This window comes from Pteronotus mesoamericanus, unplaced genomic scaffold, assembly GCF_021234165.1.
Source record: "Pteronotus mesoamericanus isolate MK-2021 breed Mesoamerican mustached bat unplaced genomic scaffold, CSHL_Meso_final contig_90, whole genome shotgun sequence".
Classification (NCBI taxonomy): domain Eukaryota; kingdom Metazoa; phylum Chordata; class Mammalia; order Chiroptera; family Mormoopidae; genus Pteronotus; species Pteronotus mesoamericanus.
Window position 1 is genome coordinate 10,628,629 of NW_026555277.1, and position 15,600 is coordinate 10,644,228.

At 39.2% G+C, this 15,600-nt stretch overlaps 1 protein-coding gene across 1 annotated transcript in view; it reads right to left on the bottom strand.

Moving 5' to 3' along the window:
- Nucleotides 1–15,600, bottom strand: part of XRCC5 (X-ray repair cross complementing 5) — a 91,953-nt gene that overhangs the window by 12,668 nt on the left and 63,685 nt on the right. The window contains exons 17-18 of the mRNA XM_054585680.1: nt 2,738–2,847; nt 998–1,094 (exon numbers count right to left, since the gene is read on the bottom strand). Of these exons, the coding sequence (XP_054441655.1) occupies nt 998–1,094; nt 2,738–2,847 (207 nt within the window). The remainder of the gene's footprint in view (nt 1–997; nt 1,095–2,737; nt 2,848–15,600) is intronic.

Consider the following 15,600-nt stretch of genomic DNA (forward strand, 5'->3'; position numbering starts at 1 on the left):
GGCTGATGCGTGAAAATACTTTCAGAAAAGCGCATGTATTTAACATCCATTTGTACCTAGAAATGGCACAAGTCATGTGTATTCTCTCAATAGGATACACACTTTCAGAAAATATGTTGCTTGTGTATGTCCTGTAAGATTTTTTTTCAGCCAACAACATGCTGGAGGCATTCAATAAATTCCAAAACCAATCTCTTTCATCTGCCGGGTCGGCAGCAGAGACACAAGGGCAATTTGAGGAAGCCCCATTCGCCACCTATTCTAATTGCTTTTGCTCCCCGGTGTAGAAGTTAAAGGGCTGAAAAATTAACTGTCAGGGAAATGGCTGCCTGTGCGATGAAGAAAAGCTGCCCGCCAGAAGCCGGGCAGACGGGTATGTAACTCCTTTATACAGAAACGCACATAAAGCCAGGTTGAAAGTGTTCTGCGGCCCTATTTCAAGCGAAAAGTTTCATACTTTTAAACACCAGTGTTTTTGAAATATATATTTTTAATAGGTAATAGCTTATACTTAGGTTCTGAAAAAAATCAAGTCAGCTTAAAAAAATGGGCCAAGGGCAAGAAGAAAATCAAAATCAAGCTTTAGAAAAGTGTATGGTGCCTTCTTTCTAGGTTTAATTTACCTTGTCACTGGGAATAAGTGAGGATGCAGATGCTGGGGTGCTGACGGGAAAAGCCCAAGGACATGGTAATGGAGGCGGCAGGAGGGGTCACTGGGAAGGCTGTGGGTGGAGCGGGACTCGGCATCTAGGAATCGGAGAAAGGGGGCCATTTTGCCCTCACAGCTTCTTTTACTGAATAGAGAGGTGCAATCTTGGGAACAGGTCAGCCTACACAGAGTTTCAGATGGGACTTATGTGTTGACTTATTTATCATGCCGTATTTATGCCTATCAACTAATATTTTTAGTTCATTGAATCCTGAGCATTTCCCAAATTCACATCAAAAGTCATCATACAATGCAATTTATATATTTAGAATTTATATTTACTCTTACCTTGCACGATGATTTCCCAGAAATGATTTAATTGTTTAATTTCTACTTTCTCTCGAAGGGCTTTCAGGAAATTGTTAAAGCGCTGGTATTCTGAAAACTGTGGTGGCAAGTCAGAGCAAACATAAAAACACAGTCATCCTCAGGCCAAAGCACTATATATACTGAATTCATCTTTTATAACCTATATATATATATATAGAATTATTATATACACACACTTCTTTGGTAAATGGGATACTGTTATTTCAAATTTCAGCCCTGTTTGCTGGGAACCTGAAATCTTTCCATTTGTGGAAGGTACAGAAATTCCCAGAGCCATGCAGTTTTTTGGTGACCTGGTATTTTTGTTTTTTAACTTTTACTATAAACATATTCAAACAAAAAGGGAGAATAATTCACTGAACACTCATACAGCCAGCACCCATCTTCAACAATTATCAGCTCAGCCAATCTTGTTTCATCTATACCTCTACCTTCATCTGTAAGTATTTCAATATGCAATACTAAAACATATAGAGATTCTTTTTAAAAAATACTCAAAAAATTTAATAATAATTCCTTAATCGGAGCAAATAACCATTCACATTCACATTTCCCCAACTGTTCCATAAAACATTTTTTTAAACAATTTTTAGTTAAAAAGGTTTTTACATTAAGATTAATTGATACCATTCTAAAGTCTCTTTAGGTTCTCCTCCATTTTTTTCCTCCCCCTTTCTTCCCTCCCTCCCTCTCTCTTTAAAAGGCATCACTCGGCACTTTTAAGGACAAGTGGTGGCAAGAGTGCACAGAAACGTTATCAGACACACCATCCCCCCTGGGAAGCAGTGGTCCTTAAAAGGCAGTGCTTTTTCACTACCTTCTTCTACCCAACCAAACCTTACTCCACCCTACCGCGTCGCCCATGTCTTATTCTCCTGACTCGACTTTGTCAAAACTTTGTCTTTTATCTGTAGGGCATTTGGGGCACCTACTACTGAATCTCCTATTTTATTCTATTCTATTCTAATTTTAACCATCTTCCCATTTTATTATTCTCTGCAAGGACCTAAACTTTTCAAGAATTATACTGCTCATTCATTCAGCAAATATTAATAAGCACCCACACACGAAATACAACCGTGCCTACTTTAAAATATACTTTCTAATTTAAATTTGCTTACTCTTGCTTAGAGTTTATGTATAAATGCCTAGAAATAATTTGGAAGAATTTTTGAAGTGTTCTATTAACATTTCTAATAAAATACAACAAAAAACCCACACAAAAGGTAGGATAGAGGTACAGAGTAATTAAGTCTCAGTGTTCTTTCTGCCCCTGGCATTCAGATCTCTAATCCTGTGTTCATAAAATCCTTCCCAATAATTACACCAACATATATTTCCTATCAATATCATTGAAATAGTTAGCCTATCCTTTACAAAAATGACTGGACCCACCAGAGGTTTCAACAGAATTGTCTTTGTTTGCCTAATAGGAACCATACAGCCCGGGTTATAGTATAATAAAAAGCTAACTCCCAGGGACAAAACATTCCACTCATCCACCCATCTTTGTTCCCCCTCAGAAATGACACTGATAGTAAAATGAGTCCGTATCTCTACTTCTTTTGGCAAACATTGCTAATCGTAGTAAGAATGATTATTCCCCAAGTCCCAGGCTTGTTTGCGGGGTGCCGTATGCCTCTCCCCTGCGATGGGGGCCAGCCATTTAGGATGAGCAGACAGGTAGGACAGTATCACCTGAATGGCTTCTTCCCGGAAGACTCTGATGCAGTCCATGCTCTTCATAAAATACGGTGTTTCGTTAGTATCCAAAAACTGTTCAATGTGACTTATTAGCTGGTCACTCGCTAGAACGCAAGACAGTAATTTTATTTGTTTCTATTAAGCTATGCTTGTTAGAGAGAATACATACTTCTATGTGCATATAAGTATGTGTTGTGGTTCAAGAGCCTCATGGTCAGTATGCACAAGACTTCTTTTCTGGGAGAGTGGAGGGCGGTGGGGGATGGGGTGGCAGAACGAGATGGAAAATTTTATTCCAAAAGTCTTCATTTGAAAAGTTTGTGTAGTACTCACTGATATTTGTCAAGAAATAGAATTTAATTTCTAAAATGCTTAGAATTATAGCTAAATGTTCCATTTGGGATTTCTTTTTTTTAATGTACTGGAACATTTGATTAAATTGATGTTAAATGTCATTTATGACCTGAACAATGTCATGACTTTGAGTAGAACAAAAGAAGGTTAAAAACATCCTTCATGTGAAAGTTTTATTCTTTTAAAATATTTTATTGTTTATGCTATTACAGTTGTCCCAATTTTTCCCCCTTTGCCCCCTTCCATCCAGCCTGCGCCCCACTTCCACAGCCCACCCCCACACCGTTATCCATGCCCATGGCCCTTCATGTATGTTCTTTGACAAATCCCTTCCCCTTCTTTCAATCAGTCCCCACCTCCCACAACCCCTCTAACAGCTCAGTCTATTCCATGACTCTATGCTTCTGGTTCTGTTTTGTTCATTACTTTATTTTGTACACTTATAAGTGAGATCACATAGTATTTGTCTTTTACCAACTGGCTTATTTCATTTAGCATAATAGTCACCATTTCCATCCATGCTGTTGAAAAAGGTAGGAATTCCTTCTTTTTTTTCCATTTGGGACTTCAAATACTAAGTTGTTTGTTTGTTTTTAAGTTGCTGTTTTTGCTTTTTATCCCCCTCCCCCCCTGAATTTAGGGGCCACTGGGTAACTCAAAACTGCCTTTTCTGATATATTCATAATAGCTAGATCCTCTAGTCTCTCCCCTTATTCTATTTAGGATAAATGTCAAACAGTGCAAGGCAGTGAAAAGTAAAGAGGCAGGAATACCCCATCTTCTATCAATCCCAGGTCAAATTAGAAAAGACCAGCCTCATCTTAATTTAATAATGTCCTTTAGAATGGGAAGTCATTGCTACATATCTATGCCCGCTGTTGAGCAAATGATCTCTATGCTGCTCAGGAGTCTACATTCCATAAATACTTAATAAATAACAACTATCAGCCAGCAATGTCATAAATGCTACAGGCAGAGAAAATACATTCATAATGTTATCATTTCCAAGATGGACTGTAACTTAGGGCTGCCTTATAAACAAACAATTCTTCAGTATAAAAGCAGAAGAACACAGAAACATAAAGTCATAAGGGAACTTTAGTTGCTGCGCAGATCAAAACTGACCCTTGTGATCTATGTAGAAGAACAAACCAAGGAGACATGCACCTTCATGGCCTAAGGGTTCAATCTCACTTGTCCCCTGAATCCACTCACTAGCTGACTCGGCTGTTCGGCAAGCTGAATGGCCAAGATTGTCTAAGGCTGCGTGTCCGTCATAATCATGGCCCCATCTGAGCATTCCGACAGTTATGAATGTCTGCACACAGTACCAACGCAAACTATTTTCAGGCTCGCCTACAGGCCACTAGCTGTATCACAGTGACCTGAGCGCCGCTCAATGCCTTATGAAAGAGACATGAAACCTGGTCACCAACTTATTTCCTAAGGCTCTTACAGCATGTGAAAAGGATTAAAAAACTGGATAAAGTATTTTCTAATATAATCATTTTGCGGCAAGAGAAAATATGCCCAGAGACCATTTTATCTCTTCTACCAACTAGGAAACGATGATCCTCATTATAAAAAAATACTTAACAAACTTGAGGGAGGAAAGGAGCACTTCCCTGCAACTTCAGAAATCCTTACCAATGTACTCTGCAGCAGTAAGTTAATGTCCGACAACAATTCGAAGGAGAGACTGTTCAGTTGGGCCTTTCTAAAGGTGAACAATACAACCCTGATGAGCAGCCACAGCAGAAAATCATCGACAGAAGCTCAAAACAACAAGAGCTAGCTCCCTTTTTCAGCTTGGAAAAGTGAAGTGATAAATGTTTGATATTTCCTATACCACTTATAGCAGCCTGCTTTATTAGACAGTTTGATATAAAGTTCCCTCAGAGTTATATATCTGGAAACAAATAAGAGCCTTTATAGGTCAACGGCAACAATCCCAGAGAGTCCTAGCTTTTCACTTCTTTTGAATGAGAATGAGGGATCTTTCAAGGTATAATGTAAATGTTCCTCTATGCTTGATTTATTTATCATTTTCATTAACTTTATCTGGTATATATTTATTGTGTTACTGTTATGTATAAGATACTATGCTACGTTCTGCAGAAGATTCAAGGAAGTTGAAGGTAAGATTCTTGCCTTTGAGGAGCTCATATTATAATAGAGGATATAACATAAACACACAAAAATAGTAACAGGAGGTAAATGTGAAGAGTTCTATGGACATATATCAATTGATCTGAATTTTTAGAATGTGTGGTGATTATAAGAAAGCATCATGAATTAATATGGCTTTTCAGCTGAGCAATGCAAAACAAAATTTGGCCATAACTTAGCAGAAAAGAGAATGAGCAAAAGTCAGAAGACCAGAGGTGGGAGAGCACGTGGTATGTTTGAAGAAAAGCAAATGGTCCAGTACATGGGGTCCATGGACAGAAGACAGGAGGAAACAAGATGAGTAAAAATGAGTAAAAGATGAGGGGAGGGAGTGCCAAAAAGAAAGAACAACACGCATACGAGTCCTGAGGCGGGATGGAGTCTGGCTCTTTAGAAATCATGGGAAGTAAAGGGTTCATGGCCAAGTCTTAAGGAGCTACAACTTTTAGAGGCTGAAAAGAGGAAATGGAGCTGATGAAGGAGGCTAAGAAGAAATGGTCAGGGAGATGGGCGACCAGGAGGATATGGCGTCACAGATACTATGAGAAGAAATGAAGAGCAGAGTTGTCTGCTGTGTCATCAAGTATTACGTAAATGTTCTATATTAGTATTACATACAGACTGGAAGGCAAAGAGTAGCAAGAGCACAAGGGATTAAGGACTGACACTTCTGGAGTCCTCAGACCCAGGAGCCCATGCGGTAACTAAATAGATACTGAACCACTTTGCAAAAATACTACTTTCTGACCCATTTTATCTTGAAATATGATGGAACACACATACACACAGTTGTCATCTTACAGAGAAAAATATTCAAAAGAGACTAAAATAAAGCAAATGCAAGAGCCAACAATCCATTCGCAATAACGACAGGGGGGAAGGAATTCAAAGAAAAGGAAGTAGGAATGTCAATACTCAGTTTCTATTTAAGAATGAAGAGCTTGTGTATTTGTGGGCAGATTCAGATTTAGTTTCCTTATTTACATATTAGACTGTTCCCTGCTTTCCTCCAGAAGGCTCAGGAACACAGGCAGATGAACACAGCCAAACTTCCAACAGATCCAATGGATACAAAGAACCAGATTTTGCCCTTTTAGAAAAAATCAGATACATAGTCTGTGCATCGGACCCATGATTCTGAGTTCTGTCCCTCTACCCAGACTATTTTGTGGCTCACTGACTACGATGAACCATTTACCACTAGTGAGTAGCTGTTAAGGACGATGCTTTAATATATGATCATGATAATGGGATGTGGACAAGAGGCTTCTTTTCCCAAATATGGTGGCACTTCATACTTTACTGCCACTTTTAATATAAGTAAAATGCAGGAAAGGCTAACACAAATAATATTCTTCTTTGGCCGGGTTATGCTTTTGACTCCCCCTTGCCCCCTGCCCCACATAAAGGAAATGCTGACCATCGGGGGGCTTTTCTCTGCTTCTACATCGATTCCAGGGCTAAGGAACGGCCTGTCAGTCTTCATACTGAGTAAACCACATCCCCAGTTACCATTCACCAAAATGCTTTTCAGGATTAGTCAAAGGCTCGGTACTGCTCATTAGCAGCTAATACAAAACATGGCCACTGGAAGGGCCGTCAGTCTTAGGGTCCCAAGTCAGGCAGGGCCTTCATTTGTATCAATGAGTCTTCAAAATCAAAACGTCTGTTCTGGATTTCACAAACGTCTGTTCTGGATTTTGAGGTTTTAAATATGGGCATTATATATTAACCCAGCATCTTACATGAGTACATGTTGATATACAAAATAAGTCTCAAAACCATGATGCTTTAGTGTTATATTACAATGCTGTCCAGATTCAGAAGGGCTACATAAGCGGAAAACGGCAGTTTTCTTGTTTAATGGAAACGTACGTTCTCCCTTTCTGGAGAACACATCCAACACCGTTCAGAAGCCCACAAAATGAACTGTCTCTCTTCTTGCTGCAGTCACAAGGGCCCGAACACCCAGGACGATGTGCTTAGTGGCCTCCAACTTTTACATTCACTTATCACCCTGTCCTTGCCAACATGTTTCCAACAAAGTGAAAGGAAGTCATTTATTGTGGGTTTTCTTCCTCCATCAGACAGAGCCAAAAAACTAACAAACTAACTAACTAACTAACTAACTAAATAAATAAATAAAGGCAGTAGGTTCACTCATTTGTCACAAACTACACAGAGGGATTGGAAAGCCATTTCAAATGATATCGCTGAACCCAGATACTATTCAAGATATTTCCCAATTTAATTCTTATCATTATCTCAATGCCTCAAGTAACTTTTGCTTATTGAAGAGGTGCACATTTTGCAGATATCAGCAATTAAATCATTTTTAACTGTTAAGAACAGATTTACATAGCCAATTACAATGACAACTTTATAAAACAATATGAAAAAGTGACAATAAAACTCAAGCACCTAAATCAAGTAAGTATCTGGTCAGGTCAACCATTAAGAGAATAAAAAGAAATATTATCTATCAGCAAATAAAATTCTAAGGAAGTAGTCCAATCTGCCACTAATTAAATCTATATGTAAATTACAATTGCTGTTTTAAGGCAGAAACTTGCAAGAAACATTTGCCCGATAAGAAAATGAGTCTGTTTTAATATAGGCAACTAAAACAGAAAAGGATCACAAACAGGCTTCCTTATGTCTCCTTACTATGGGATACAAATTGGCCATTGTGGGTAGAGGCTGTGTGTCTATCAGTCAGGGCCTCACAAGAGGAACAGAAACCACTGAATATTTAACCCAGGATTTAATGCAGGCGATTGTTACACAGGTGATGAAAAGCTGTTGTGCCAACTGAGAATGGTGCTGCAGCCCAGAGATTAGAAAGAGCGAGAAGTCCTTAGCACCTCTTGGTAGTGCGGGGAAGGAAAGGAAGGAAGAGGCATATACCTAGGGTTCAGAGGCATGGTCCTATGAGAGCCGAACCACAGGGGACTGAAGATGCTGCCCAACACATTAAGAAAGAAAGAGAAACACCCTATCTCCTCCCTCTCACCTTACTTCCCACCAACTTCCCACCAGGGTCTTCCACTGGTGAACTCTGTAGGAAACCAGCAGACGGGGAAGCCTGGGAAATGCAACCTGCTCTGCCACAGCCCTCCCCGCAGACCCCAGGCACAGGGACAGGGCGAGGCGTGGATTTAGGGACTAGAGGCACAATGTGTTATTACAAACCCACAGAGGTGGATGCCCCATTTCGTGCACTGGATTATTTCCAGGAGATGGAAATTAACACGGTATTCTTTAAATAGTAAGGAAAGATAAAAAGTATAGATTTTTTTTTTCCTTTCTTTCCAGTGAGAGAGAATACAATGAAATTCAACTGAAGTTATTAAACAGGTTCATAAGCATATTTAAAGCTTTTCCCAGCCATTTGTTTAAAAGCTGAACTTCTACAAAAACATAATTAGGTAAAAAATATGATTTTCACTCCTACTTGAAACATCTTTAGAGTTACATACATTTCCCTTTCCTTCAGGTTTAACACTGGGAAACAGTGTTTAACCCAGTGAGCAGAGCTGCCTCACACTGCGTGGACAGCGATGAGAAACCAGAGGGGCTGGAAGTGACTAAACTCCTCCCAGGGTGTTCATGTCCTGTTGGAAGTCAGATGCATTATTTCTTCTAAAAATTTAAGCACAAAAAAAGAGGTATCCTAAATATTTTTCCTCTAAATGACAGAAGATGTGCTGATTTATTTCTTCATTATCCTTTCTGCTTCTACTTCCCAAAGAGCTCGGATCTGAGATACCAGGAAGAATTTGCCCCAAATGTTTGTGGTCTTTGGTCTGGTCCTCTTGTTTCTAGTTCAGTGGTCTTTACTGAAACAATCTTATTGGGGAAGAAGAAATCATTGGGTGGCAACAAAAGAAACTGAGAACTAAGAAAAAAGTATAAGCTTTTCGAACCTGAGAAGGATATTCAAATGTTGTCTCATTTTTCAGCAGTGGCCTGTGAAGCAAATATGGCTCTGTCCTGCTCTTTGCCCCTTCTCTGTCCTTCCTCCTTTTAGAAATTGTCCTGCTAGACTGTGGCCCCGACTTCCTCAGCTAGCAGACAGAAGTTGCCTGCCTCCCTTGTAAGGACAGAAAAAGTCAGTGGATACCACACAGAGGAGAACACCACAGTTATAATATTATGCATGACCAGTGGCACAGGAAATTGAACTATGGTACAGGAAGTGCTGACCACCTCAGCTGTACAGATACAGCCCTGGTTGCTTTATTATTATTATTTTTCTTACCAATAACTAAAAAACTCAATTAAAACCTCACCATTTAGACTCCCCAAGTTCAGTCACAGACCATTTTTTTCATGCTTAACGATTTTCTCATTAACTGCAGTAATTTCTTACAAATTGCACTAATAAAAGTTAAGTCCTGCTGGGTGTTTTCCCCCCTTTGTAAATGCAGCCTTTTCATTGAAGTGTTAAATTAAAACCCCAGGCACAAGTCAGAGTAAATGCAAACTCTTCATTGTCTGAATCCATTCTTGCAGACTATGAGATCTCTGTTTCATTTTTGTTTTTACTTGAGTTAACTGTGGGTCCTACTTTGTAGCCACAGGAAGAGTGATACTGAAGATCTCTTGGTCTTAGCTTACCCTAGGAAATAGGTGATAGTGCAACTGACAAACTAGAGAAATGGCATCCAGTTAGCCCACTGGCTGTAAGCTCGCTTCATGTAAGAGAACATTGTAGCAAATCTATTTCATTCTGCGTGGATAACATTTCTCATCTTAAGTGACTTGGGTGTGAGATCAGACCTGTCCCCAAGTCAGCTGAAAAATTTTGTTTCCTGCTCAATGGTAGGTTCCATGACATTCTATGGTCTTTCTTTTCTTTTCTTTTTTTTAATTCAAAATATTGAATTTAAGCATTCAAGACCCCCTGAACATGTCCCACAAAACCTGAAGGTTACCAATTAATATTTACAGGGTATACAGTAGTTAACTAAAGACCAGAGAAAGTCCACTCTAGTGTAACTAATTTTCCCAATCCAGAGAGGGATGCACTTGAAGTACAAAACTGTGACATGATACTACTATTAGAAAAAAACTAGAGGAAGATCTCATCACTTGAGAAAGTGATTTCTTCAGCTTGTTTATGCGACATACGCGCATATGCTATATACTTGAAAACAGGTGGTGGGCGGGGGGAGGTAGAGAGGAGAGGCCAGGAAAAGAAGGTCCCCGTAATTTTTTAAGGTCCTAGAATTCTAAAACTTGGCGAAGCTCACTAAAGTAAAAGATGCATAGAAGAATTAAGAACCTTACCATCCAAACCTGACTGCATTCCAGATGAGCAGTGGGAGGAAGGCAGAATGCATGATGACAGCGTTTGGACTGTAGCAATTCGACCGTACATGTCTAGCTTCATACCTGAGTGGATGTCATCAAACTAACGTAGGAAGTAAGCAGAAGGAACAAGTAGCCATAGTAACAGTTTAGCCAAGAAGAAACGCTCTGGAACAGGAGACCAATCTGGCAATGGGATCCAATTAAAAGTTGGTAATTGAATGGAAGTGAAATTCATGTATTAGTTGAAGAGATGAAGTGAGTGATGAGTCAGGCTCCTCAGCAAGGAGAGAAGCAGGTGGCTACCGGCTGGATGTACTTTTGTGGATTATGGAGGAGTGGGAGGCGGCACACAATGCTTTATGATGCCTCAGAAATTTGAGTCAGTCTTTAAAGAAAATATCAAGTACCAGAAATTTTACAACTGTATTACATGTGGCAAATCTTTCTAAAAATTGATAAATAATGGTGCCCAGGGTGTATATGGTATCTTTCCTTAAGGATCCCTCAGATCTTTCTTTTTTTCCCCTTTATCTTTTCCTGATTTTGTGAAGAAAGTCGTATAATACTGTATAGTTCAAAATACAGACATGTTATTTTTCTCTATTTTTTTGATAGGGCTAAAATTTATGAATTAATCTAAGGAACCCAAGAATTAACTCTGCTATAATTCTAAATTCAAATTGATATTATTCCCGAGTACTGCTTTGTTGAACAATGGAAATTAAAGAAAAAGACTATTAGCCAGAAGCACTTAGAACATAAAAACAGATGGAGGTTACTTGATGGCAGACTAGCAGCAGCATCTCTAACAACAACTCACACTACAATAACACTACTATGCATCTGTGACAGTGGCCCACACTACATCGAAACTACTACTGCACATTAGCATCTGTCCCAGGGTACGTTAACTCTTAAATCACAAGCATCTCTTTAGAATGGATGAGAAAAAAAAAGAATGGAGATCCTTTGTGGAAAGAATATTAGGAGCAAACACAGAGGCAGGAGAGCCAATGTCACAAGGGTACTATCAGGAATACAGTTTGGATTGGGTTCAGGGTTCACAAAAGCGACCTGCAGAAGATGGGTCTGGAATGGCAGGGTAGGACCCGATCATGGAAAGCCTGGGATGGGGCATCGATTTTAAAGACATGGGGAATAATTGAGAGGGGCTGACCCATAATCACACTGTGCTAGAAGAAGCTAAATATATACCAACATACGGAATGAGTTGAATGAGAACAGCTCTGGGGATAACTAACACAGAATGCTGTAACTGTCCAATGGGGAAGTAATGAAAACCCGAATTAGAATAGCGGTAGTTAGGATGGAAATGGAAGAAACAGGTCTAGAAAACGATTAGAAATTAGAAGAGAATTAGAAATGGGTACAAAATGGCTAGAAATGATAAACAGTAAACTCAAGGGACAAAACAAGAGTAGCAACAAGAATCCCTTATTTCTGGGGAAAGCTCTATTAGCACCCACAGCACCAGGGCACTCCATCATTTAGGCTGCTGCCTCACTTGGGGTACCCTTTTCTGAGCCCTCTCCCATCCAGCCTTGTATGGCTCAGGTTACCCCCATCTCCTCCACAAATTCTCCCTCAAACTGGTCACCCACCTGCATCTGCACCCATACTTGGCCTTCAGTCTTACTGCCCCGGATGAGCTGGCTGTGCACCTACATTACCCCTTCCTCCCATACCTCAGAGCCCACACCTCTCTCCCACTCAAGGATTTCATCTAGTCTCAGACCTTCATAAAGTACCTCTACGCTGACTTTCCAGACCTTTTCTCCTAAGTCCAGACCTGCATAACCAAATTAATATGTCCCTTCTTTCTGAGTAAACAGCAATGCCTTCCAATTGCTTAGGCTAAAAAACTTGCACGTCTTCCCTGACTCTTCTTTCTCTCATACCTTAGATTCAAACCGTTAGCAAAAGCTGCCAATTCAACTTTCAAAACTATCAAGAGTCTGACCTCTTCTCATTACGTCCAATACTACCTCTCTCACTTGGATTAATGCAGTAGCCTTCTAACTTACCTGCTTACTTCAACCTTGACCATTCTCAACTCAGCAGCCAGAGCACCTTTTAAAACATAGTAATAAGCCAATCAGACCTTTTTCTACTTAGACTCTTCAGTAGTAATATCCCATTTCACTGAGAGTAAAAGCAAAAGGTCTAGGAGGCCTTACGTGATATGCGCCCAGCTACCTCTCCCATCCCATCTTCTACTTCTTTCCTCTAGGCAAAATGGCCTGCGTAAGGCTCCTTCTAGACAAAGGCAAACGTACTCCTGTTTCAGGGGAACATGGCGCTCTCTCTGTCTGCAATGCTCTCCCCAGAGATACCCACCAGTCTGTCTCCTCCACTCTCCTCCTTTCTGTCTTCAGATGACTCCCCAGAAGTGAGTCTTCCTTGATCCTCTGTATACAATCACAAGCCCATCTCACCCCGGCACCCACTGTCCCACCACCCTGTTTTAATTTTTTCTGCAGTGTTGTCATGAGTTGAAGAGTGTTCTCCCAAATTCATCCTGTCTTTTCCAGAACCTCAGAATGTGACCTTATTTGAATACGGTATCCTTAGAGATGTAATCAAATTAAGATGAGACTGTGCTGTACATGACGGGTGTCCTTGTAAGAGGTACATTTGAATACAGACACACAGAGGGACCTCCATGTAAAGATGGAGGTAGAGATTGGAATGATGCATCTGAAGGCCAAGGAACACCAAGGACTGCCAGCTGTCACCCGAAGTTAAGAGAGGGGCATGAAACAGATTCTCCCCTGACTCCTCATTTGGAACCAGTCCTTCTGACACCTAGATTTTGGACTTCGAGCCTCCAGAACTGTGAGGAAATAAACTTCTGTTGTCTTAAGCTTGCCAGTTTGTGGTGCTTTGTTACAGCAGCCACAGGAAACTAATACGGGTGTTTATCACCTTTTATATATATTTTCCTGTTTACTGTCTTTATCTTGGCACAATGACTCAAGGTAAATGCTACCATTTGCTGAATGGATCTAGGCCTCATTGGTTTATTCCTCTAAAAGCCTACAGAATGAAGGTGTCTCTTAGTGTTCCTTCAGTTAAAACCCGTGCACTGCCTATTCAATATAGGTTATCACTAAGGGAAATGGCCGATCTATAATTTTTTTTATCACTACTAAAACTTCTCCTTAATTTTACAGAGATAAAAATGGTTAAAATAAAGCTCTACGAAATGGAAATACATAGACAAAAAATAAGGGGCTGTGGAAGAGATGTGTGCAGGCGCATGTGAATGAGATCACTTCCAACACTGTCATGACGGTATGGATGCAGGCGCCTTTGTTGTTGCTCACCAAGCATGACTTGGCCTCATTCCATTTTTTTTATAAGCTTCTTTTTCTCCTCTTAGATCAAACTGCTTAATCCCATTAGGAATGAGGGGGTTCCCAAAATGTACTGCCTATGGCCATAACCCCCAATTTTCCATACCTAAGAACAATTAACCATCTTGACTAAAATACAGGGCATTAACAGGGATCAACGGGGTTATTCCTACGGAGAGAGCATAGGAAAGCAAGGTAGAGAATGTGGGTATCAGAAGGGTTTGAAAGACAGGAGGACAACGAGGGAGAAGACCTCTCCCCTTTAACTTTATGTACAGCTATATAACTATTTGTGTTTTTTCCAATGAGCATGTACTGATTTTTTAATGAGGAAAAGCCACAGGAGCAATTAAATCATCTTGAGACATATAAGAAGCTATCATATAGGTAGACAATAAAAGTTGTTTCTATTTCTAGTGAGTCCTAAATGGAAAGACATTTTTCATGGGTTGGTATTTACTAATGGTGAAGCTCAAAATACTTCTAGTTCATTGATCTTTTTATTTCTTTTTGGTTTTATTCTTTCTGAACCATTTACTTCTGTTTATTACTCACATACTTAAAGAGCGAAATTAAACAGGACCTTAGAAATTGTTTATTTTCACCCACTGTTCTCAGGAAAGTCTACCAATTTGAATCAGACTTTCTGCAGGCAAATTTTATTTTTGGTTTGTAGATTCAACCCTCCCTATAATTAAACACATTTAAAATTCCAATATCTGAGTTTTGCTGGCTGCATTATAGTCCATCTAAGGAATAATGAGAAATGGGAACAATTATGTGATAATCCAACCTTAGTTATTCCATACATGTTCTTCTCAGGGTATTAGATAAATAATGACTCAAACAAAATAAACCTTGAGAAATGGCACCAAAGAAGAAACAAATGAAAGGAGGAAATCATGAATCTATAAATTTTCCGTTTCTATAGACTTGATGTGCTAAAATATATATTGTCAAAAATAAAAATAAAATAAAATACCTATTGTCACTAAAATGTAAATTGGCTTTCATTATTCACAACTAATTATCTTTGTGCTCTAACAAGTTCCTGAAATCTACACAATTTTTTCTGTACTGAATAAGCTTGTCATCTACTAATATAAATGAATTTCTCCCATGAAGCAGAGGATTCTGAAACACAAACATAATTTTGCAATACATGTATCTGTTTTTTTTAAATTCCCATACCTGACAACCTTTATTTAAAGTACACTTTATTACCTGAACTGACAATGTTTTCTTTATTGCTACTGTGTAAAAATTCACTCGGGTCTCTAGATTTTTGTTTAGCTAGGTAAGGCAAAAATTATAAAGGTCTCACTAGCCCACAAAGTCTCAAGATGAATAATTTTCAATACTCAAAACATCACGGAGAACTAGTTGGAAAATCAACAAAGATACAGATTTGAACAAAGTATCATCCTAACTGGCCTGACATTTATAGAACTTTCAAATGAACAACAGTAGAATATACATTCTTTTAAAGGGCATATGGACATTTGTGAGAAAGGACTATATGTTAAGCCACAAATCAAGTCTCAATAAATTTAAAAGGGTTAAAGCCATTCAGGATGGTTTCTAGTCACAACAGAGTTAAATTAAAAATCAGTAACAGAAATTTGGAAATCTCCCATATTT